Source organism: Gracilinanus agilis, chromosome 4 (genome assembly GCF_016433145.1).
Source record: "Gracilinanus agilis isolate LMUSP501 chromosome 4, AgileGrace, whole genome shotgun sequence".
Lineage (NCBI taxonomy): Eukaryota > Metazoa > Chordata > Mammalia > Didelphimorphia > Didelphidae > Gracilinanus > Gracilinanus agilis.
This window is the reverse complement of record NC_058133.1, coordinates 322,155,057-322,178,507: the sequence shown is the minus strand read 5'-3', so window position 1 is coordinate 322,178,507 and position 23,451 is coordinate 322,155,057. Positions and strand designations below refer to the sequence as shown.

Genomic DNA, 23,451 nt, shown 5'->3' with positions numbered 1-23,451 from the left:
AAACAAACAAACAAACAAACAAACAAACAAAGAAAGGAAGGAAGGAAGGAAGGAAGGAAGGAAGGAAGGAAGGAAGAAAAAACATCCTCACTTTCATTGTCACAACTCATTAGCCACTGGGGGGAGGGGGGGGGGGACATGATGCCTCCATTCACCATTCCTGTAAACTCCCAAACCAAAATAACTGTATCTTGCCATTACTCCTCTATACGTGTTGTTTCCCCTTAATAAAAAGTGAACAAGTTCCTTTAGGGCAAGATTAGTTTTGCTATTGTATTAATATCAACAGAATTTAACATAATGTTTATATGGTAAAGGCTTAATAAATTATTTTCATTCATTTGCTCTTTCCAAAACAGTACTATAAAACTTTAAGTCAGATGTTCAATACACCTCACCCTCACACTGTACAAATGCCTGATATGGTCTTTTATTTATCCCCAGTAAGAAACCTGCACTATGAAAATCAGTAGTCTGTTCCATGACCACACAAAATATAGCCTAGACAACTAACAAAAGCTGGTAAAGGAATAAAATCATTTGCTGAATTTTCATGTAATGCTTTCCTTTTCCCCTTTTCCTAAGGACATGAACCAGTGAACAGGGAAATGAAACATTTAAGTTTTCATCAGTCCTAAGGGGAAGCACAAAGTAAGGTAGAAAAGGACAGAGCATGAGCTATTTTTCAAGTTCCTTTTTTTGTAGTTCCTTCACATCTACAGGATCCACTACACTATGAAAGAATGGAATTTGCCCATAAAGGAGGACAAATTTAAATTTTAGCATGTGTGGGAATAAACTATACTACGGCATAGCTCAGTTCCTCCCTACAAACCCAGAATTTTATGTCAAAATCATTTAGATGATGGGTATCAGTGGCTCTGGCAAAAATGAAAAGTATGTTAAAGTCTCTGAAAAAAATCGACTTTGACCTGGAAAGAATATAAGGAAGCAGGGGTTATTTTCCCCCAAATTCTTACAAATTATCCTTAATCAGGGCAGTTAAAAAAATGAATACTGATTATTTTAGAAATAATTTATAACTATGTCACATTCAGACATTTTCAGGTGAATTTACAAAAACATTAACTTCTGTAAAGTCTAATAGATGTAAATAGATCATTGTTAAATTATAGACTAAATCTCCACTTGACTAAACCATTTGCTAGACTCAAAACAGTAATAGCAGCAGGCAATTTTAATATAACCAATCTTAGAAGTACCTTATCAAAGTTATAAAAATTTCCAAGTCAGAGGGGAAGGAGGTAGACTTAAGCTTTAATATACTTAATTCTATTATTTATTTACTATAACAAAACTGAATGAGCAACAATTGTAATTACTACCTAAACTGACCTCACAAAACTGCTATGACAAAATGGCAAAAAGGAGCATTACATTTGCCTTACTTTAATCAACTGGGGGAAATAAATGTACTGTAAATTCATGTAGCAATTCACAACTGTGAGACATGTCAGTTCTAATAAGGATAATGAAAACTAAGCCACACTGTTATAAGGGCAAAGCATCTTAATACTAAAAATGATTTAGAATAAGGCCAACCCAAGTAGTCATAACCTAAAGGACTACTTTCCCAAAAAAGAAAAAAATTGTAATGAAAGCATGAGTTACAAAGATATAACATTTACCATGGGATCAAAAGTAATCAATTATATAATGTATACCACCAGGGAAAGTTCCTTCTTTTCCATGAACCTTACATGTTTCTGTGCTGTCTATGTAGTTTAAAAATAGAGAAGAGAACATGTGAGTTTAGCCCCTGAACTTTTTATCTTCTTTACTACAGTCTAATACTAATACTAATACTAGTAGTCTAATAATAAGCCAACTTTGGGAAATCAAGAGAACTATTGAAAGAATATCAAAAATATCAAAATCATTATTGTCAACTGACCCACAACATTTGCCAAGGTTTGATGTTAATAGTTATCAATTATACATTCCTATTAGTAACACAAGAAAATTAGCTATTCTCACCTTACAAATTGTATCTACATCCCAAGGTAAAATAGTCTTCAAATCAATTACTTCACAAGAAACTCCCAATTTTTCTTGAGCCATATTTGCAACTTCTTTGATCACATGAACCTAAAATAGGAAAAGGCATTTTAAGTATGTGAAAAGCTGTGGTATTTTCCCTCAAATTACTTGATACTATTTTAATCATTCAGTCATGAATAATATTCATTTAAAAATTTTTGCACAATCAGTAAGAAATAGAATAAAAACTAAAATTCAAACCACAGAAGGGATCATTAGTCGTTTATGTGCCAATGATGGAAACACAGATGACATTATTTAGGTAATTAAATAATTTTTTGAGTCTTCACAAAAATAATTTGAGAAGAAAATTACAACCAAGATCAATAAATCATGAAGTAAATGTAAAACATTTAATATTGTCTTAAGACAACATTATACTAATATGAATGCAATCAAAATCTAAATTAAAATTAATTAGAGCTACATCAAAAATTAATTCCACTTATGAAAAATACACAAAGAATTATATTTCCATAGAAGGAAAATTCCACTTGGTGAACATGCCAACTTTAATTCTGGTATTAGAAACAAAAAATGTTATCCAATCTACCAGATTCACTAAATTAAATACGATTAATTAAATAATTATTTTAAAAACCTTTTTGCTTTTTCAGTTATCTCCATAGTAAACAGTGATGTAGAAAAACCATTTCTTTAAAACATATTTATTTTGTCTAAAAAGGTTGTTTTTTTTTAAAATGTCAACAATAGACTGGAATTTTTCTACTCCTAAGTCCCTCTAAAAGAAAGTTATATTATGACAACCAAATCAACTTTTTAAATTAATAATTAAATAAAAATATAAGTGTTATATGCTATAAAAGGAAAGGTGTATAAATTACTCTAAATTTTGGACATAATAATGACAATGACTAGCTTATACTTATAATCCTAAATAAAGTTAGAATGCTTTTCAATGGGTATTTAGCCAACTTTTTCATTCCAGGTATCATTTCTCCATATTCTCCTGCAAATTTTCCACAGGGAAGCTAACCAATGTAGTAGGAATTGATATCTATGTTTCTTAAAATTATATGGAGACAGGAGAGAGTCAATGGATTGAAAGACAGGCATAGAAATGGGAGATCCTGGATTCAAATACAGCCTTGTAAAAGATGCTCAGATACTTCCTAGCTGTGTGACTCTGGACAAGTTATTTAATCTCAATTCCCTAGTTTTTACCACTCTTGTGCCTCAAAACTAATACTTAGTATTGATTCTAAGACAAAAGGTAAGAGTTTAGATTTTTAAAAATTATAATATGGAGACCCATTAAGCATATGGAATTCCCTTTCACTTTCATTACAAAGCTCGCCCAAATCTTTTCCTGTCATATTTTCCATTGATGACTTATTTTATGTGAATTTTTCACACAAATTATTTCTTAGCAATGTGTTGCCATCTAAATTACAACAATAGGAGTCCTTTTAATGACCATTAGTGACCCACAATTTTTTAGACACAAAGATTATGCTACTCCTTGAACCAGTAGAAAAATGTTGCTTAAGATGAGTTTTTTTGGAGAAGAAGCTTACTTACCTGAGTCCCCCAAGCAACTAAAGTAACATCACTCCCCTCTTGCAGTATGTCAGCTTGGGACAATGGGATATAATATGGCTCCACAGGCACCTGTTCCACTGCATAAATATAAGGGGAGGGAGGAAAAAGGCAAAATTTTTCCTTTTATATTTACTTAAGGAAGCATATTTTTTTAATTTCATCATTTTAAATATATTTTAAAAGAAAATTTTAAATATATTTATATCCATTAAAATTGTATTTTATTATATGTCAAAAAATGATAGCCCCATTAATATCAACATATACAACATTTATAAAAGATATCTAAATTTTCAGTTGATGTTTTTGCAAGAACAAAAATTATGAGCCAAGGAAGGCAGACAAATAAATGTATATTTCAGTACTTGGACATATCTTCTGCAAAGACCTAACCTGAACATGTAAATAAACCATTCATATACAGATTTTTTCTCAGTATTTTTTAATTTAATTATATTTTTCCCAAAAAACATGTAAAAAGTTTCCAACATTTTTATAAGAAGTTTGAGTCTCAATTTCTCTCTTTATTTCCCCCCTCCCAGCCCCCCAACCCCTCTGAGATGGTAAGCCTGATAAAGATTTTTCATGTGCAAAATATAAAAGATTTTTCCATATTAAGCCATTTCTGGAAGGAAACGAACAAAAAATTAAGTGAAAAAAAGTTGCTTTGTTCTGGATTCTGACTCTATCAGATCTTTCTCTAAAAGCAGATGGCAGTTTTTATCATGGGTCCTCTGCAATTATTTTGGATCATTGTCAAACATAGATTTAATGAAGATTAAAATATAAGGATATAACTATCTATTAATGTTCTCTCAGTAACCTTTTTCAGGTAATAATTTCATCTGTGATTTTCTGCATTCTTTTGGTATCTTCACTTCAATAAATATTGAAAAATTACCTTAAAATTGAGATTTCCTGTAGCATAGATTTTTTTCTTTGTTTCCATGGTTAGATCTATCTACTCATTCTTTCAACTTCCAACAACCTTCCAAAAGCCATTTCCAATTCCATATATAGTATAAGATAATTAAGTAGCAGAATACAAATGTGGCAATATTAATGTAATCAATGAGAAAGGATCACCACAGAAAGACTGTTCCATTTTACCTCTATCCATTGGCCTCCTTACAGTTTCATCTGTAAATGCTCCAGGAATAATGTAGTTTAAGTGGGTCTCACACAAAGAATTGCCCAAGTTTATTTTCCCCTCTATTGCTTTAAACTATTCTGTGCTGATCTCTTGCCTTAACACTGAACTAAGAGATAAAGTGGCAGCATGAGTTCAGGTCACCAAATCCAGATAACTAAATTTTCAAATACTAAAACAGTGATGGGCAAACTCTATGGGCCAGATGCAGGGGGTGGGGAGGGCCTGAAATGTTCTATCCAGCTGCTTGACATTATTCCTAATCTGACGAATACAATGAGTAGGATACAATACAATGAAACTTAGAAAGAGTTGCCTTAGAAACAGAATGACAGATGAGCATTTCCTTTCCTTTGGCCCCCTCTTTAAAAAGTTTGCCCATCACTATACTAAAAGAACTAGCAATTTCTATTACTGAAACATTATCTGAGACTTTTTATAAGATAACGGTCCTTCAAGATTAGATCAAGTAAAATGTTATCTCAGTTTTTTTAAATGAGGAGAATTAAGTTTACAAGCAATAGGCCAATAAGATTGACTAATATTAATGGCAAAATTCTAGATTATATAATTAAAATTAGTTAGTGAATATCTATCAAAAGAAGTGGTGACTACATGACATAAAAACAAATTATTCCATGCCAAGTTTCTTCTTTTGACAGTTATTAGATTGAAAGGAGAATTTTGTAGATGAAATATACTTAAATTTTAGTAAAGTATTTGATAAAAGATCAAGGATGAAAATAACTACCTAAAAATTATAACTGAGCAAATTGAAGCTAATGACTCCATAAGATATCAGGAAACAATAAAACAAAATCAAAAGAATTTTGAAAGTTAAAAAAAATCTGAAATCTCAATTTTAAGGTACTTACAAATAATTTTTCAATATTTATTGAAGAAGTGAAGATATCAAAAGAATGCAGAAAATCACAGATGAAATTATTACCTGAAAAAGGTTACTGAGAGAACATTAATAGATAGAACCCACAGAGTAGGAAGGAGCCCAGTCTAAGCCACCAGACATTGTTAGCAAAGGCACAGAGGGCATAAAACCAATGCATTTCCTTGTGGTCTCAGGCAGTGAAAATGCAGAATATCTGAGATGAAGTGGCAGAACAGGGACCAGCCAAGCCCATGAGACAACAGGAGAACTGCCACCACAGGGTGTAAAAAAAAGATAAACAAAGTAGCTATGAGCTTCTCTCACAAAAAACTAGAAGGGCCACCCTCTTAACAGACACACTGTGGGAAACAAAGGCAGCTGGGCCTACCCCAAGTACCAGAGAAGAGTACAAGCTTGAAACAGTACTTCTTCTACCCCAGGATAAGGAGTATTTAAGGTAACAAAGGAGGGGTGGAGGGGGAAAATAACTAGAAAAATGAGGAAAAGATAAAGAAAAAAATCTGACCTTAGAAAGTTATGTTAGTGACAGGGAAGATCAAAATGTGAACTCAGAAGAGAGCAGCAATGCCAAATAAAACATGTAAAGTCTCAAAGAAAAGTATGAAAGGATGTCAGGTCCACAAAAATAAAAAAAAATCACCCTGGAAGAAAACTAACAGAAAGACTCAACAGCTGGGAATGGGGCAGGAGGCGGGGTAGTACAGTTTTTTAGGTTCACTAAGGTAGTACAGTTTTTTAGGTTCACTAAAGAAAACAAGAATAGGCTAAAAGAAAGTAGAAGCACAAAAATACACTAAAAAAAAAAAAAAAAAAAAAAAAGACTCCCTAAAGACTAGAATGGAGCAAATGGAAATATGGCAGGGGAAGGGGGAGGCAGGGAAGGGAAGCTGAAGAAAACAGCTTTTTTAAAGAGTAGGATTGGCCAAATAGAAAAGGAAAAACAAAAACACAAGAAAGAAAATTAGAATTAGGCAAATAGAAGCTAGTGGATCCATAAGACATGAGGAAATTAGATGACAAAATCAAAAGAATGAAAAATAAAATCTGAAATACCTTAATGGATAAACAATTGACCTCAACAATAGATGGATTAAAGATAATCTAAGAATCTATAGAATATCTGAAAACAATGATCAAAAAAAAAAATCCTAGACACCGTATTACAAGAAGTTTTCAGGGAAAACTGCTCTGGTATGCTCAAAAAAGAGGGAAAATTAGAAAGTAAAAGAATCTACCCATCATCTCCTGAAAGAGACCCCAAAATAAAATACCTTATAACTCCTAGGCCAAGAAAAAGTTACTACAGGAAGCCAGAAGGAAACAATTAAACAGTTCGAATATCTTACAATCAGGATTACACAGGGCTTGGCAACTTCTACATTAAAGAACCTATGTGAGGGAAGTCTACCCTCCCCACTTTCCCTGGGTTGAGAGGATGACCTCATCTCCTGTCCACTACTTGACCTGGAGGGAAGGATAGAATGACAGCCAGAAAAAGGTAGCAATAGAGTCAAGAGGTCATGAGACAGGGGGCAGGGCAGGAAAAATAGAAAGCTACAATTGGCTCCTGAGACATGAGTTAGTAGGCAGAAAAAAGGTTTGATAAACTGAGGCAAGAGGAGATTTCACTCTCTTCTCTTCCTGTTTTGTTGCTGGCTAGACTTCCCAGTGAGTTAAATGGAGAAGTAAGGAAAGTATATTCATCCCCTATTTTTCCATCTTTTTTGCCTACTATTTTTGATTAATAAAATTATTAATTTATAGCCAGTCTCATAATTTTCCCTCTTACAGACCAGAAGGCATGGAATGTAATATTCTGAAAGGCAAAGGATATAGGACTATAATCAAAACTTACATGCCCATGAAAACTGAGAATAAATCTTCCAGGGGCAAAATTTATGTTTAATGAAATAAAGGACTTTCAAACTTTCCTGTCTAAAAAAAAAACAGCTGAAGAGAAAATCTAATGACCAAATTCAACATTTAAAGAAAAACTTAAAAAAGGTAAAGTGAAAACTTAAAGAGTTTCAGTAAGATTGAATTTGGTACATTCATATCTGTGAAGGTGATAATCGAAATACCTAATATCTATGATACTTGTGAAACTCAAAAATACATTAAGTACTGGGAAAACTAAAGCATTTAAATTATTTATGAGCTTTATCACTACTATGGAAATGGGAAGGAATATACATAAAAGAAGGAAGATCAATGTCAGCCCTACCTGCTTCCATGTGGCCCTGAGATAATTAAAGGACGGGGGGGGGGGGGGGGGGGAACAGTCAAACTTGCTACCAAACAGTTTGAGGCAAAGAGAAGGAAGAACGGAGAAGCATGTTAATGCTAGCCCTACTTGCTTCCACAAGACCCAAGGTAACAAAAGAACAGAGTGGGGGAAAGCCCAACCCAGAAGACAACAGGGAAACTGAAAATAGGAGTGGAATCCAGTTGGGAAAAAAACTGCCACAAACATCCCCACAAGAAGCCAACTGATCCACCCCTCTGGAAGTACATACTAAGGGGCCCAAAAACAGCCAGGTCTACCCCAAGCAACCAGAGAAGGCCACACTACAACCTTGGAACAGTGCTCCAGCAACCCCAAGTGCAGAGCAGAACCTCAACAGATAGATAAGGTAAAAAGGTAGAAATAATAACTAGAAAAATGAGCAAAAATCGAAGGGAAAAAAATCTAAGTTATTTTAGTGACAGGAAAGATCAAAAAATAAATTCAGAAGAGGACAATAGTGGAAAAAAGCAAATTTGTGAAAACTCAAAGGAAAGTATGAAAAGATATCAGGTCCCAAAAGACACTTGGAAGAACTTGAAAAGAAGTTATAAAATCAAATAATGAAAGAAATGATAGAAAGATTGAACAACTTAGAAACTAGAATGGGCCAAAAAAATCTACTGAAAAAAACAATTCCATGATATAATATTTGAGTCATGTAAGATACTGAAAAGTTTCAAGATACTAAAACGGCTTGATACTTAAGAACTTTATCATTATTAGGACTTTAAGAAGGAGTATACATAGGAAAAAAAGGAGTAAGCAAAATAGGATAGATATAAAAAAAAAACACAAGGGAAAGAAAAGAGGAGCATACTGGGAGAAGAAAGAGAAGGGGATAAACTCAGACCAAATGGGAAGAAAAAAGAAACATAAAATTTCAAGGATGAAAATAACTACCTAAAAATTATAACTGAGCAAATGGAAGCTAATGACTCCATAAGATATCAGAAAACAATAAAACAAAATCAAAAGAATTTTGAAAATTTAAAAAAAATAATTTCAAATCCCTCACTGTAAAACCAACTGACCTGGAAAACAGATTCGGGAGAGACAATCTAGAAATCATCAGAATATCTGAAAATTATGACCAAAAAAGAGCTTCAATGTCATATTATAAGAAATAATCAGGGAAAACTGCCCTGATATCCTTGAGCAAAGAAGAAAATAGACATTGAAAGAATACATCAATCATCTCTTAAAAGAGACCCCAACATAAAACATATGAGGACTATTATATAAAAATTTCAAAAATACCAAGACCAAGGAAAAATTACTATAAACAGGCAGAAAGAAACAATTCAAATAAAGAGCCACAGTCAGATTTACACAAAACCTAAAGGCTTCTACATTAATGGACCAGAAAGCATGGATTATAACATTCCAAAAAGGAAAGCATCTAGACCTACCTACAACCATGCATCACATACTCAGTGAAACTGAGCATAATCTCTAGGAAGAACGTGGCATTTAATGAAATAGTGGATTTCCAAGCATTCCTAACCCTCCCCCAAAAAAACAGAGCTGAAAAGAAAGTTCAGTGACCAAATTCGACACTAAAGAGAAGCATAAAAAGATAAACACAAAACTGAAAAATTAAGGGTTTTGATAAGGTTGAATTGAGTAAATTCATACCTGGAAAAGTGATAATAAAGACACTTAAGATATATATGATACTTGAGTTATGTAAGATATTTAAAAGTATTCAAGATACTGAAAGGACTTGATATTTAAGAACTTTATCACTATTAGGACTATAAGAAGGAGTATAAATAGAAATAGATAAATAGGATATATAGGATATAAAAAAATACAAGGGAAAGGAAAAATGAACATACTGGGAGAAGAAAAAAGGAAAGAGAAGGGGATAAATTCTCTCAGATGAAGAGATGCATAAGAGTCAGTACAGAAGAGAAGAAGATGAGGGACATGGTAAGCTATAATTAAATCAGTCTTACTGGAATTAGTTCAAAATAGGTATAACACCCAAACCTATGAAAACCTACCTTACCCTATAAAGAAACAGGAGGAAGCAAATAATTAGGTTCTTTTCTATCAGGTTGAGGTATTTTACAATATATTCTTAAGCAGGTAAGTGTTAAGATCAAAGTAATGTTAAAGGAAGACTAGATCTAGCAAAAATATGGGAACAGATTATACAATAACAAATAGGTGCTATTCAACTCAAACAAACTGTAGCAGTTCATATAATTAGCTCATAGCCTAGGAATTTACTTTCTTGAAAGTTAAACCAATTAAGTATTTCATTTCCATCTTCTATGAAAAGAAACTGATTTAGGCATATTCCTAGAAGCCTAAAGTTTACTACATTATGATTATTAGACTTATGAATCTTATATATATTGCATCACCCGAGCTAGAGACTTTTAAGTGTCAAGCTACACAAATGATACCATCCCACTACAACTTGGGGCCCTCTTCAATAAGACTATCACCTCTTAATTCTCTTAAACTCTTTAAAAAATGGCAGTAAGTACAGAAAAGAAAGAGAATAAGGAAGAGGGGGAAGAGGGAAAATGCCAATCTTACTATATGTATATATAATATATATATATATACACATACCTGGTGTCCCCCATATCTAACCACCACCACTACAGCCATCCTTACTCCCTCCTAGGCCATCAAGCCCTACTCTTCAACTATAATTCTCTGAAGATTTCCCATATCCTCTTGCCTCCCCATATCATTTAAGCATAGACCCTAATGCTTTGGTTCTAATTGAACCCCTATCCCAGGGCCCCAGAAGCCACCTCTGGTGATTTGAAGCTAAAGGAGTTCCAACTGTTTCTGCTACTCTCTAGTGGGGGAAGGGAACGGGTATTTTCCATCACCTTCCTATTTCTGTAGTAGAGACAAAGAAAAGAGTTGTATCACTTTTTGGAAACTCAATATGGAATTCAAAAGGCATTTTCCCTTTGAAATATTATAAACAATAACCAATTTCTGTGCATATTATGGTTAGCTATGTTATGTATATGTTTACATTTTTTTTTGATTGGCTGGAGACCCTAATAAGATAATAGAATTAAGACAATTTCAGTATTTCAAGATTTACAAGGAACTTTAAATAAATTATTTCACTTGATCTTCAGGACAATAGCAAGGTAGGTACTATTTCCATTTTACAAATGAGTAAATTGAGACTGAGAGATTAAGTGAGAGATTAAGCTCATGGTCACACAACCAGTATCAAGAGTAGGAGTCACACCAAGGTGTCTCCTGATTCCAAGTACAGTATTCTTTCCATTATATCAAGCTAAGTCTTCTATTTAATCTGTATACAGCATTATTTTCATGGGGAAATGTATTTGGAGTTCTAATATGGCTCACTACCAAATTTTTAGAATATAGAGCATTTATAAATTGGAACTTTCCCTCAATTACACTTCTGGAGAGATCAAAGATTATTATGAAAAACTAATATCTATCTCATAATCAATTAGACTCAAGTCACTGAATCATCTGCATTATTTTACTTTCTAGTCATTTCAATGGTCCACTAAATTTACTTTAATTCATTTTCTTTGTTATAGTCATTAAAATTCAATTTAGTCACAACCCTCATTGCCAATACAATATTGTTTCTAAGACAGAAGGTAAGGATTTCAATTTTTTTCATTTAATTTAATTGACATTCTACTTTTAACTATGAGCAGAGTAAAGGGAAAAAGTACTGAATCTAAGAACCAGAAGACAACTTGGGTACAAAAATTCCAGCACTGCCATTTTGTAATATGAGTAAATTTCTTTACTTTTCTAAGCTGAAATTATCTAATTTGTAAAATAGCCTTTAAAGTGTATTACCTAAGGGCAACTAGGCAGCTTGATGGTTAGAAAGCCAAGCCTATAATCACTAGGACCTAGGTTCAAATCTGGCCTGAGATACTTCCTATCTGTGTGACCCGGAGCAAGTCACTTTATCTCTTACAACTCATCTGCCTTAAAATGATACTTATTATCAATTCTAAAACAGAAGGTAAAGAGTTTTTAAAAATAATAATAATAAACTACCCACCTTATAGGGTTACAGTGATTAAAGTACTTCATTAATAATAACAATTTACATTTATAAAGTGTTTTAAGGCTCCCAAGAAATTTGGGTTCTAGTTCCAGTAATGCTACATAATTATAAATCATTTAACCTTTCTCAGCATTCAGTTTTCTCACCTTTTAGTGGAACAGTAGGATTGAATTAAAATCTCTAAATGCCTTCCATATCCAAAATTCTATAATTCTAATTCAAATATATGTCCTGTACTATATACTATGCTGTGGAAGATATAAAAGCATAAGATATGAGTCTTGCCTTCAAAGAGCTCACAACCTAAATGAGAATATGAAACAAACTTTCTGGAAATGGCTTGAGACAAATTAAAGAATAAATGGTGGTTGTTAAAGGCACTTTTATTTACATATGTATATGGGGAAAGGGGCATAAACTGTGTGTAGATATGTGAGGGCAGGATTCAAGGGAGTGGGATGGGAAAGGAAATGAAAAAACATTTTAGGTATGCTAACAGCCCCTGGAACACTAGGGCTAGACAGATTATTCTTTTTCCCCATCAAGGTATTAAGGAGAGGTGATCTAGAACAGGGGTCTGCAACCTTTTTGGACGTGAGAGCCATAAATGCCATATTTTTTAAAATGTAATTTCGTGAGAGCCGTACAGTGCTCACAGTGCGCACTCCTATAACAGTGCGTGCTCCTATAACAGTGCACGCTCCTGTAACAGCACCTGAAAAAAAATTGACTTTATGGCTCCTGCAAAAAGAGCCATATCTGGCCCTCAAAAGAGCCAGCCAGATATGGCTTGAGAGCCATACGCTGCTGACCCCTGATCTAGAAAAAGGTCTAACTTCAAAGAAAAACAAGAGTTTGTATTTGTATGTGATCCTAGAGGTATTAGGGAGTCAGAATTTATTGGAGCAAGATAGGAGAGAGAGCTTAATGTGGTCATATCCACACTTCAGTAAAATAATTTTGGCAGATATGTAAAGGATTGGTTTGGAGTGGAAAGAGAGTACATGCAAGGAAACCAATAAGAAAGCTATTACAATAATTTCAGCAAAGAAATAGAGAGGGACTAAGCTATGCATGGTGATAGCATTCTTAGCCTACTCTTTTACAAAACAAACATATTTTAATAAAAACCCCAAAACTGTCCTGAAGCTATTGAAAATTAGAATATTCATCTTAATTAAAAAACTAAATATTTTCATAAACTTAAGTCTTTGAGAATATTATACCAGGAAAATTGCCAACATTGTTTGGCTAATTATCAACACAGACTAAACTAAAGTTATAATTCCCCTTCCGAATATCTTGTGTTGTGAATTCTACAATATCCCAAGTAAATCAAATAGGTAATTACAAATTCTCACTCTAATTTAGTGTTTTCCAGTGTTTTACTTTCCACTGAACAGTAGCTTATCAGGTCATTAATTAGAAATAAGTTATTGATAGACTAACAGGTTTAATACATACATAGTAGTTTCTCTGACCACTGGCAAAAACAACTTATTTTTCTAAAATTTTTTTTAATTTAATAGCTACTAAGTAAAGGAATTATGACATACCTCTCTAGAACTGTTTCTAACTTCTTGTTAAATTTTCAAATTTGATAGTCTATATTTTTGCCAGAGAAAGCACATGGGGCTTATTGACAAATATATACATAGTAACAAGGAAATCTAGAGCAGAAAAAAAAATAAAAAAAGATCATGAGTGATTTAAATTATCTTAGATGAATTCTACTTAATCCTCACAGAGAATATTGATAATATTATATTTCCTTGTGTTTATTAAAGTAATAAAATACATTCAATGACATCAAACAAAATCAGATTCAAATAATCTAAGAAGCTATTTCCCCACTACTCACTTTAGGTATAATGATATTTTTAAACCTAAAACTTGTTTTCTTAAATCTGCTATCACTATAGAAGTTATATATCAAGGCCATTTTGATTCTCTTCAGAATTCAAAAATTCATGTATAATTAATATTTTTCCTGCAAAACATCCTTGGAACTATTAATATACTTGCCTGAAAGGGTAATTGGAACTTTGGAAACAAGGTCATACAAGGCTCTTAGTCTTACCTACTTTGTCACTATAACAACCATTGATGAAAGTCATTTGCTGCTACATCACTGATGTCATATATAGTTCAATTAAATGAAACTGGAAAGGTCAAAAAACATATCAAAATAACTTCTCTACAAGATGCCTAGATCTGATAATGTCATGCTGACTCATTTTCTCCTTTGATTCATAACCATTTTCTATACTTGCTACTGTACAAGCAACTTTTAGAAATACTAACTTATTGCCCCTAAATATTTTATAGACAAATTTTTGACATTTCTAGATGATAACAAGTATCAAATAGTATTTTCAGCATCACAATTCACCAAAAAAATGATACTCTACTATTATTTGATTGAATAATCTAAATCACATCTATAACAACTTTTTTATTTCTATACATTCAACTTGGGCTTAAAGAAAGTACATTGCTTTACAAAAAATCAAATTGGAAGAAGCTACTGTGCTGAAATAAATATAACTACTATTATTTTAGCAAATATACATTATATTGACATAAAAAAATACTTATTTTCTGTTGGAAAAATAAAAAACAACTATTATTAAGTTTCTCTTACAACTTGTATGATATTAAAATGTATAATAATATTCTCTTTTTTATCAAATGTGAAGGTATGAAAATCTCATTAAGATTACACCACTTACATTTGATTTTTGAAATATATTACTTCATTGTTTCCTTTTCATTAAGATTATTTTATCACAGCAGAACTGAAGAAATGACACTAATAAAACAGCTGAAGTTTATATTCAACTTCTTTTCATCTGCTTAACCCCTTTTCCTTTGTCCTAATAGCCTAGTGATCTCTAACTGCTCACTAGCTAAACTGTTTCAGCACTCAGAATATGCTTGTTTCTCCTGGGGATGTACCCCATTCTCCAAAAATGGTCCTGATAACTTCTCTTCTTCCCCTCCCCACTTGTCATCAAATTTCCCATTCTCTCAAAATAGCTGATAAAGAGCCTCTGTGGTATAGACAGAAGAGGTATCAAACATGTGGTCCACAACTGCCTGCAACTCAGACAACTATAATAATTAGGAAATATTCAACAAAATAAATAAGAATACAACAAGATACAAATAATGTTAATATATTTTCTTATAGATGGGTGATCCTGGGTTCAAATATGATCTCAGACATTTTGTAACTGTGTGACCATGGTCAAGTCACTTAACCTCAGTTGTCTAGCCCTTACCACTCATCTGCCTTGGAACCAATACACAGTATTGATTCTAAGAGGGAAGGTAAGGGTTTAAAAAGTGGGTATGGGTGTGGGTGTTTCTAAGTCAACATGCAGCAAAGATGCTTATGTTTGGTTTAGTGGCCCAATTTTATTTAAGTTTGATACTACTAATAAAGAAAGTATTGGATGTGGAGTTAGGTTTAAATTCCGCCTGACTAAACTAATTTATATAAAGAGCCATATATAGACCAGATTCTTCAGAGATATTCTTGGTTCTGAATTCCATATATATATATATTATATTTACACATAATACATATAAAATATATATGGATATGGATGGACATGTTACATCATTTATATATAAAATCATTTTAGGTCCTTTCAAATAAAAAATTCAACAATGGTTAGATGCATATCATACACCATATCTACTATGACATACTATCATGGTAACAAAAATGAAACAGTCCCTATCCTCATGGAACATGTCTAAAGGCAAATCACAAACACAATACCGATACACACACACTCACAAAAGCAAAAAGTAGACAAATCTGAATAAGACAGACAGCAAGAAGTTGAATTTGAATTAAATTTGGAAAAAGATAAAGATTGGGACTATATTCTAAGTATAGAAGACAAGCTGAAAAAAGTTGCCCAGAAGCAGAATGCCGAATTTGGAGAAATAATCTGATTTGGCTGGGATATAAAAGTTGTTGTCTCTAAACACAACCATCCTGGAAACCTAACTTGCACCTGAACTTCCCTTTTCCTACTGAGGCAGATAAGTGCTACAAATGGATACAGCATTTGGCCTAAAATCAGGAAAACGCAAGTTCAAACCAAGGCCCCAATACTTATTTGTATGATCCTGGGCAAATCACTTAGTCTTAGTTTCTCCATTTGCAAAATAGGGAAAATAACATCTCCCCTCACAGGATTATCTTGAGGATCAAATGAGATATTTATAAAGCACTTAGCACTGTGCCTGGAACAGAGTAGACATTAATAAATTATTGTTTTCTTCCTTTCTATTGTCCTCAGACTTCTGCCTGCCAGAACTACAGATCTGAGGTGAATCAAGTCACTTATTGTGGTTTCTCCCTAGAGAAGATATGTGAGGACAAGAAGTAAGGGGGTAAGAAGTCGTTTTGGCTGAAACTTCCTTGTCTTTCTTCATTTCCATTTTTTTTTCACTTCCCTTGAGATTCTAGACCTTTTGTTCCTACAAAAAAATTATTTTGTTTCACTTTAAGAAGTACCTCTTTGATAGCTTAATTGGTACAGTAATAGCTCTGTAAATTTTGCATTATTCTGGCAAGGGCCAAGCATTAGCAATAAACAGCCCTCTAAATCATTTCTGATTCCTTTTTTTTTTTAATGTCTTGCACATAATCTTAAGTTTGTCTTGGCATGCTGAATTCCAGATGTTTTAAGCATTTTGCAATTATTTTCAATAAAATTTCTCTTTTTTCTTATTTCTTCCTGGATTATGCTTTTGGGATCAAAATATACTATTGATTTTGTGGATTTATTTTGAATCTTGCTAATTTACTGAAACAATGATTCCACTTTCTCTAATGATTTCCTGGGATATTCTAAGTAAATCATTATGTTGGCTTCAAATGGAAATAATGTTATCTTCTCTTTGCCAGTGTTTAAGCTTTTAATATTTTTCACTTGTCTCATTGCTATAATGAGCATTTCTAGAACTATGGAGAAAGGAAAGACCTTCACTTTTTCTGTATTTATTGGGAAATATTCTGGTGGTTATCCATAGAAAACAATACCAGCCTTTTGATTTTTAGACTTTTAAAATCAAATTAAATATTACTCTATGATGTCTGTGCTTTGTAGGGTTTTTAGTATAAATGAGTTTTATACTTTCCTGAAGATTTTCTCTCTAGATATTATTATAACAATGTGGTTTATGATGTTTTATGCCAATTCTTTTCCTAATGTTGTATTATTCTTGCATCCCTGGTACTAACATACAGAATCAGAGAAGGTGAGAGATGAAAGGGACCTCAGTCATCTAGTCCAACTCATACACACACCAAAAAAGTCCATACTTCAACATATCTATGTGATCATCAAGTCTGTGCTTGAAGATCTTCTGGAAAAGGAAATCCACTACCTCTGAAAACAAGCCATTGCACTTTGGGACATCTCTAACTATTAAGGCAATCTTTTCTGACGAGTCTAAATTGGACTCTGTGACTTCTAGCCATTGCTCCTGATCTGCCCTTTAGAGATTAACAGAACAAGTTTAATCCACTCTCCATATGACAGCTCTTCAAATGCTTGAACACAGCTACCCCCGAGTCTTCTATTCTATTATTTAAACATACCTAGTTCCTTTAATGGATCCTCATATGTCATGAAATCAAGACACTTAATCATCCTGCTTGCCCTACTCTGAAAATTCTCAAGCTTGCCAATTCTTCTTAAACTATGGCATACCAAAAAATAGTATAATGATAGATTTTAAATTATTTATATCAATCTTAGAACCAAAGTCCTAAGCAATTTAGAAGAGGAACAGGTAGATAAGAAAATGGTTTCAGCTACTTACTAATATCTATTAAGATGAATAAATGGGAAAAGTAGCTAGAACAACTTGGAAGTTCTCATCAGAACCATTAAGGAGTATTTGAAATGTAGATCTTTTGTTTTTGTTACTGTCTTCAATATTGTTATAACTGGTTAAATAATTATTGTTTCATTTTGGTTCTCTTTTTTTTCTCCCATTAAATATAGCTATACTGCTGTAGTCTATAAGAGACAGAGTACAAAAAATAAAATAATTTCCCTATTTGTGGTTATTATTATTATTTGCTCCTCCTAATGAAGCCCCACACTGCATCTGGTTTTTTTAACTGCTAGGTCATACTTCTGACTTAAATTGAATATGAAGTGAACTAAAATAACCAGATCCTTTTTAGAACAGTCTATCCAAGTCTTCCCATTCTTATATTTTTGGAATTGATTTTTTGTACCCTAGTAGATTTTTACAATTATGTCTATTTAATTTCCTCCTTTTATATGTAGTCACTCTAATGCTCTACCCTGCCAATGTTTTTTTCAGATCCAAACTCTGTATCCACTGTATTAGCTATCTCTCTCACTTTGATGAATATACTTTTATCCAGGCCATTGATAAAAATGTTAAATGCACAGGAAGTGAGCAGAACCAAGAAAACTATTTATACAATAACAAAAAAATTGTAAAGACAAAGAACTTTAATTTTTTTTAATCTGATCAATTCAACCATGCCTCCTACAAATAAATGATAAGGAGTATTATCCATTTCCTGACAGAGAAGTGATCCATTTCATATGGACAATGAAATATACATTTCTGGATATAGTTAATGTGGGAATTTTTTTTCTTGAATATTAGTTACAAAGATTTTTCCTCCCCCTTCCTTAAAGGGAATGAGGAGAAAATGCTTAATTAATAACACTGAAATTAAAAGGCTCTAATTAAGAGAAAAGAAATAATTGGGTTTGTTCTTTTTCTAAAATAGCCCTGAATAAGGACAAACACTGAAGGCAATACAATGGATATCTATTGCCATTTTGACACTGAAGCATTAACAATTAATTACTCCCAATGCAACCAAAATTAGAAGGGAAGCAATAAACTAGAAGAAATTTTATAATAAAATTCTCTGACAAAGGTCTGATTTCCCAAATATATAAGGAACTAAGTCAAATGTACAAGAAATCAAGCCTTCTCCAGTTAACAAATGGTCAAAGGATATGAATGGGCAGTTTTCAGATAAAGAAATCAAAATTATCAATAATCACATGAAAAAGTGTTCAAAATCCCTCCTGATTAGAGAACTGCAAATCAAAACAACTCTGAGGTACCCCCTCACACCTAGCAGATTGGCCAATATGACAATAAAGGTAAATCATAAATTGAAGGGATGTGGCAAAATTGGGACACTAATACACTACTGGTGGAGTTGTGAATTGATCCAACCATTCTGGAAGGCAATTTTAAATTATGCCCAAAGGACTTTAAAAGAATGTATGCCCTTTGATCTAGCAATACCACTACTAGGTTTGTACCCCCAAAGAGATAATAAAAATGGTTGTACAAAAATACTCATAGCCAAACTCTGTGGCAGCAAAAAATTGGAAAATGAGGAGGTATCCCTCAATCAGAGAATGGCTAAAAAAATTATGGTATATGATGGTGATAGAACACTACTGTGCTGTAAGGAATGATGAACTGGAGGATTTCTATATGAACTGGAAGAACCTCCATGAACTGACGCAGAGTGAAATGAGCAGAACCAAGAGAACAAGTGTAATAAACTTTGCTACTAGTAGCAATGCAATGATCCAGGACAATCCCATGGGACTTATGAGAAGAATGCTGTCCACATCAAGAGGAAAAACTGTGGGAATAGAAATACAAAAGAAAAACATATGACTTATCTTTTGTTTATATGGGTACATGATCTGGGTTTTGATTTCAAAAGACTGTTCTATTGCAAAAATGAATAATATGAAAATAGGTATCAAGTGATAACATTTGTATGACCCAGTGGAATTGCTTGTCAGCTCTGGGAGCAGGGAGGGAAGAGAGAAGGGAAAGAACATGAATCATGTAACCTTGGGAAAATATTTTTTTAAAAAATCAATTAATTACTCTTTGAGATCAGCCATCCAAAAAGTTCTGAATTCATACAATTATATTACCATCTCATGAAGGGTTTTTAACCTTTTGTGTATGTATGTATGTCATGAACCCCTACATTGGCAGTCTAGTAAAGTCTATTGATCCACTCTCAGGTATATATAAATAAATATATAAAATAAATGGAATAAGATTACAAAGGAGATTAATTATATTGAAATAACAAAATATTTTTAAATATTTTAAAACAAGTTCATAGAACATAATTTAGGACCCCCTGGTTTAATTAACTCTTTCCATCTTTTCCATAAAAAGAGCCTCCAAAATCTGAAAATAGTAAAAAAAAATGTTGATAATTAACTGTAGTCTTCTTGTTAGAATTTGTCTAAAATGTCTGCATCAATATACATTAATGATAATGAATTTGAGTTCTCTTTGTATAATTTACCCCTTAGCATCTAGGTATAAGGACTCTACTTAAAATGCCTATAAAATCAAATTTATTCCAAAAAAAAAAATCTAATCTAAAAGAGGGAATTGTGAACTAGAATCTTAAAGGTATAGCCCCCTTTAAGAATCTTCTACTAGGATGCAGCTAGGTAGCTCAGTGGACTGAACAAGTATAGTGATAGGAGATCATGCATTCAAATGTGACCTCAGAACCTCCTAGCTGTGTAACCTTGGCCAAGTCACTTAATCCCCATTGTCTAGTACTTACTGTTCTTCTTCTGCCTTGTGGGGGGGAGGGGGGGAGAGGGAGAGGAAGGAAGGAAGGAAGGAAGGAAGGAAGGAAGGAAGGAAAATTTTTCATCTAGTTTTTAATGGAACATAAATATGCTATGCTATGTTCAGTAAGCAACTTTCTTATAAAGTTTTAAATTACCCACTGATTTCAGCATATGTTTAAGGAAATATTTCAATTGTAATGAGCTGTGTCAACTTCACATGGAAATTTTATTTCTAACATTGAATATTCTTCAAAGAAGATTCCATTTTATATTCTACATAATTAACTAAAGCTTTTAGAAGTTGATTGTTTCAATTTGAAAAATAAACATTCAATTAAACATGATTGAATATACAGATTTTTTTATTTGGAAAAGACCCTAGAAATCATCTAAATCCAAAATTATCTTGTTTAATAAGTAAGGAAACTAAGGCACAGAAAAGTTAAATGATGTGACATGAATCATATAGCTAATCAGTGGCAAAACTAAGACAGGAAGTTCCACCACTCCTAGTCCTGTGTTCTTTCCACTCCTCTATGCTGCCTCTGAGAAAAGCCTGATGATTCACTGAGATAACTTAAAAAGAAATTCAAAAATGACTCATTAGATCTTAAATAAACTATTACAGAAATTATATTTGAAAAAAAAAGATACAGAAAACTTCAGACGAAACAGACATTTTCCTCTGTAGGAAATATAAAATCAAGGCTAATGATGAAGAATCATCATCCAAAGTTTGTGAAATAATATCTAACAAATATCTCATATACATGTAACAGGAAAAAAAAGAGCAAAACATTTTACCTGCTGCCCTATAAAGGATTTTAGGTTCAAAAAATATGCAAGGGTTGTTGTCTTCTATACATGACAAAAGGAGTCCTTTTGCTTGGAAAGGGCTTCTAGGCACAACTACCTGACAAAAAATAAATAAATAAATAAATAAATAAATAAATAAATAAAAGTTTTAAGATCAGTTTAGGTACTTTTCATATCCTGGTTAAATGAAATTATAGAAAGGAATGTTCTTTTAAGAATCAATATCTGCTAATTAAGAAGAATGTGAAATTCAGCTTAAATTAACTAGTATGTATTTTAAATTCCAGCCAAAAGAAATGTATTTTTTAAAAGCTGGGATAGAAATATATCCTTTCACTAATCAAGTTCATCTGTGATATTTGGAATCATGGGATTATATATATTGGGTTTAAGACATAATCAACAAATACTTAGTTAATAGCAGAACTAGGATAAGACCTCAAGTTTCCCTATTCACATGTTCTGCTCTATGAGGCAGGCAACTCTTACTTGATGACATGATACTTTTGTAACTTGAATCCAACTTTTGAGACAATTAAGTAAAGCTGACTAAATCATGGTACATTCCAGTGAACTCAGATAAAGAATTGCTCAAATAGGGCCAATTCATATTTTTGTTTAAAGAGAAAATGGTTGGATAATTCATTCAAGTTAAATTGAAAATTATTATGAGTCAATATTTTACTAAGCTACACAAAGTCACTGTTGCCTAGTTTCTGGCTAATCTCACAAGCTGCTGTTTCTAAATTACATTAATAACATATCTCTACTTAGCTAAAAATAACAATTTTGGTATGCCACTAAAATCCACAGAAGAGAATAAGACATTAATATGATAGGAGAAAAACAATACATTGAGGTACTTCAAAACTAAATGCTTAGGAATGTACTTCCTGACCTTAACCAAAGACCTCACTGACAAAACTAAACATTTCCATACTTTCCTTCTAAAAGAAAATAAAGTAGATTCAAGCAAAAGTTCTGTCTAACCAAATTTAAGACTTGAGGATTTTAACAATATAACAGGGGGAGGGAGGAAAGGAGGAGACACAGGGATCAACCTAGGATTAAATAAGAAATTATAGCTGAAAAATACTAGAGTTTCTATCTCAAGATGCATTTTGTCTGGATCTTTAACACCTTATGTCTTCTGTCATATCCAGTTTTGGTTAGACTCTGGCAAGCAATTTATGTCATTTTCTACCTTTCTATTCCCAAAGTCCAGCCTTGATACTAGTAGGCACCTCACAAAAAAATTGTGGAATTATACTATGATGGAAAGAAATTAAGTTTCTAAACTTATTCTTTTAAATCTGTGAGAATTGTGACATTCTCAAGCAATTGCTATTTCAGGTGATATTTCTACAACAAAACTTCGGTCTGTCTCATAAAGGCAACCAAACTAAGTTCATATTGATGACAAGACCTCCTGTATTTTCCTCCTCTTAATTAGTATAATACTATCATTTCCAATGAATAGAAATTAGAGTGAAAAAAATAACACAATAATCAAACACAATCAATAGGATGACTATACCTTTATTCCTGGACAGTGAGCAAAAAAGGCCTCAGGACTCTGAGAATGATAAAGTGCTCCATGGCCTACACAACCCCAAGGGGCTCTTATTGTAAGGCTTCCACAATTAAAGAGATCTCCAGAGCGATAACGATATTTTGCTGCTTCATTAACAATCTGAAAAAGAAAACACGGTAAAATAAGTCATCAATGGCTTACTGTTACATATATTTTGCTCAAATAAACCTATCAGAATTTTAAATATCATATTGATCGCTTGGAAACATTGGTTCTAGGAGGAAAGAAACATTGGGCCCTTTATTAAGAACATAAATCAAAGTCTTTTTAGGTTGCTAAAACCTGCCATAAATAAAAACAACTCTGAGGTACCAAAATTCATACCCATTGGATTAGTCAATATAACAGAAAAAGAAAAGTGTACATGTTGG

At 32.7% G+C, this 23,451-nt stretch overlaps 1 protein-coding gene across 1 annotated transcript in view; it reads right to left on the bottom strand.

Moving 5' to 3' along the window:
• The window catches only part of BCKDHB (branched chain keto acid dehydrogenase E1 subunit beta), a 294,285-nt gene that overhangs the window by 194,641 nt on the left and 76,193 nt on the right, over positions 1-23,451 (bottom strand). The window contains exons 7-8 of the mRNA XM_044676237.1: positions 3,604-3,701; positions 1,999-2,109 (exon numbers count right to left, since the gene is read on the bottom strand). Coding sequence (XP_044532172.1) covers positions 1,999-2,109; positions 3,604-3,701 — 209 coding nt within the window. The remainder of the gene's footprint in view (positions 1-1,998; positions 2,110-3,603; positions 3,702-23,451) is intronic.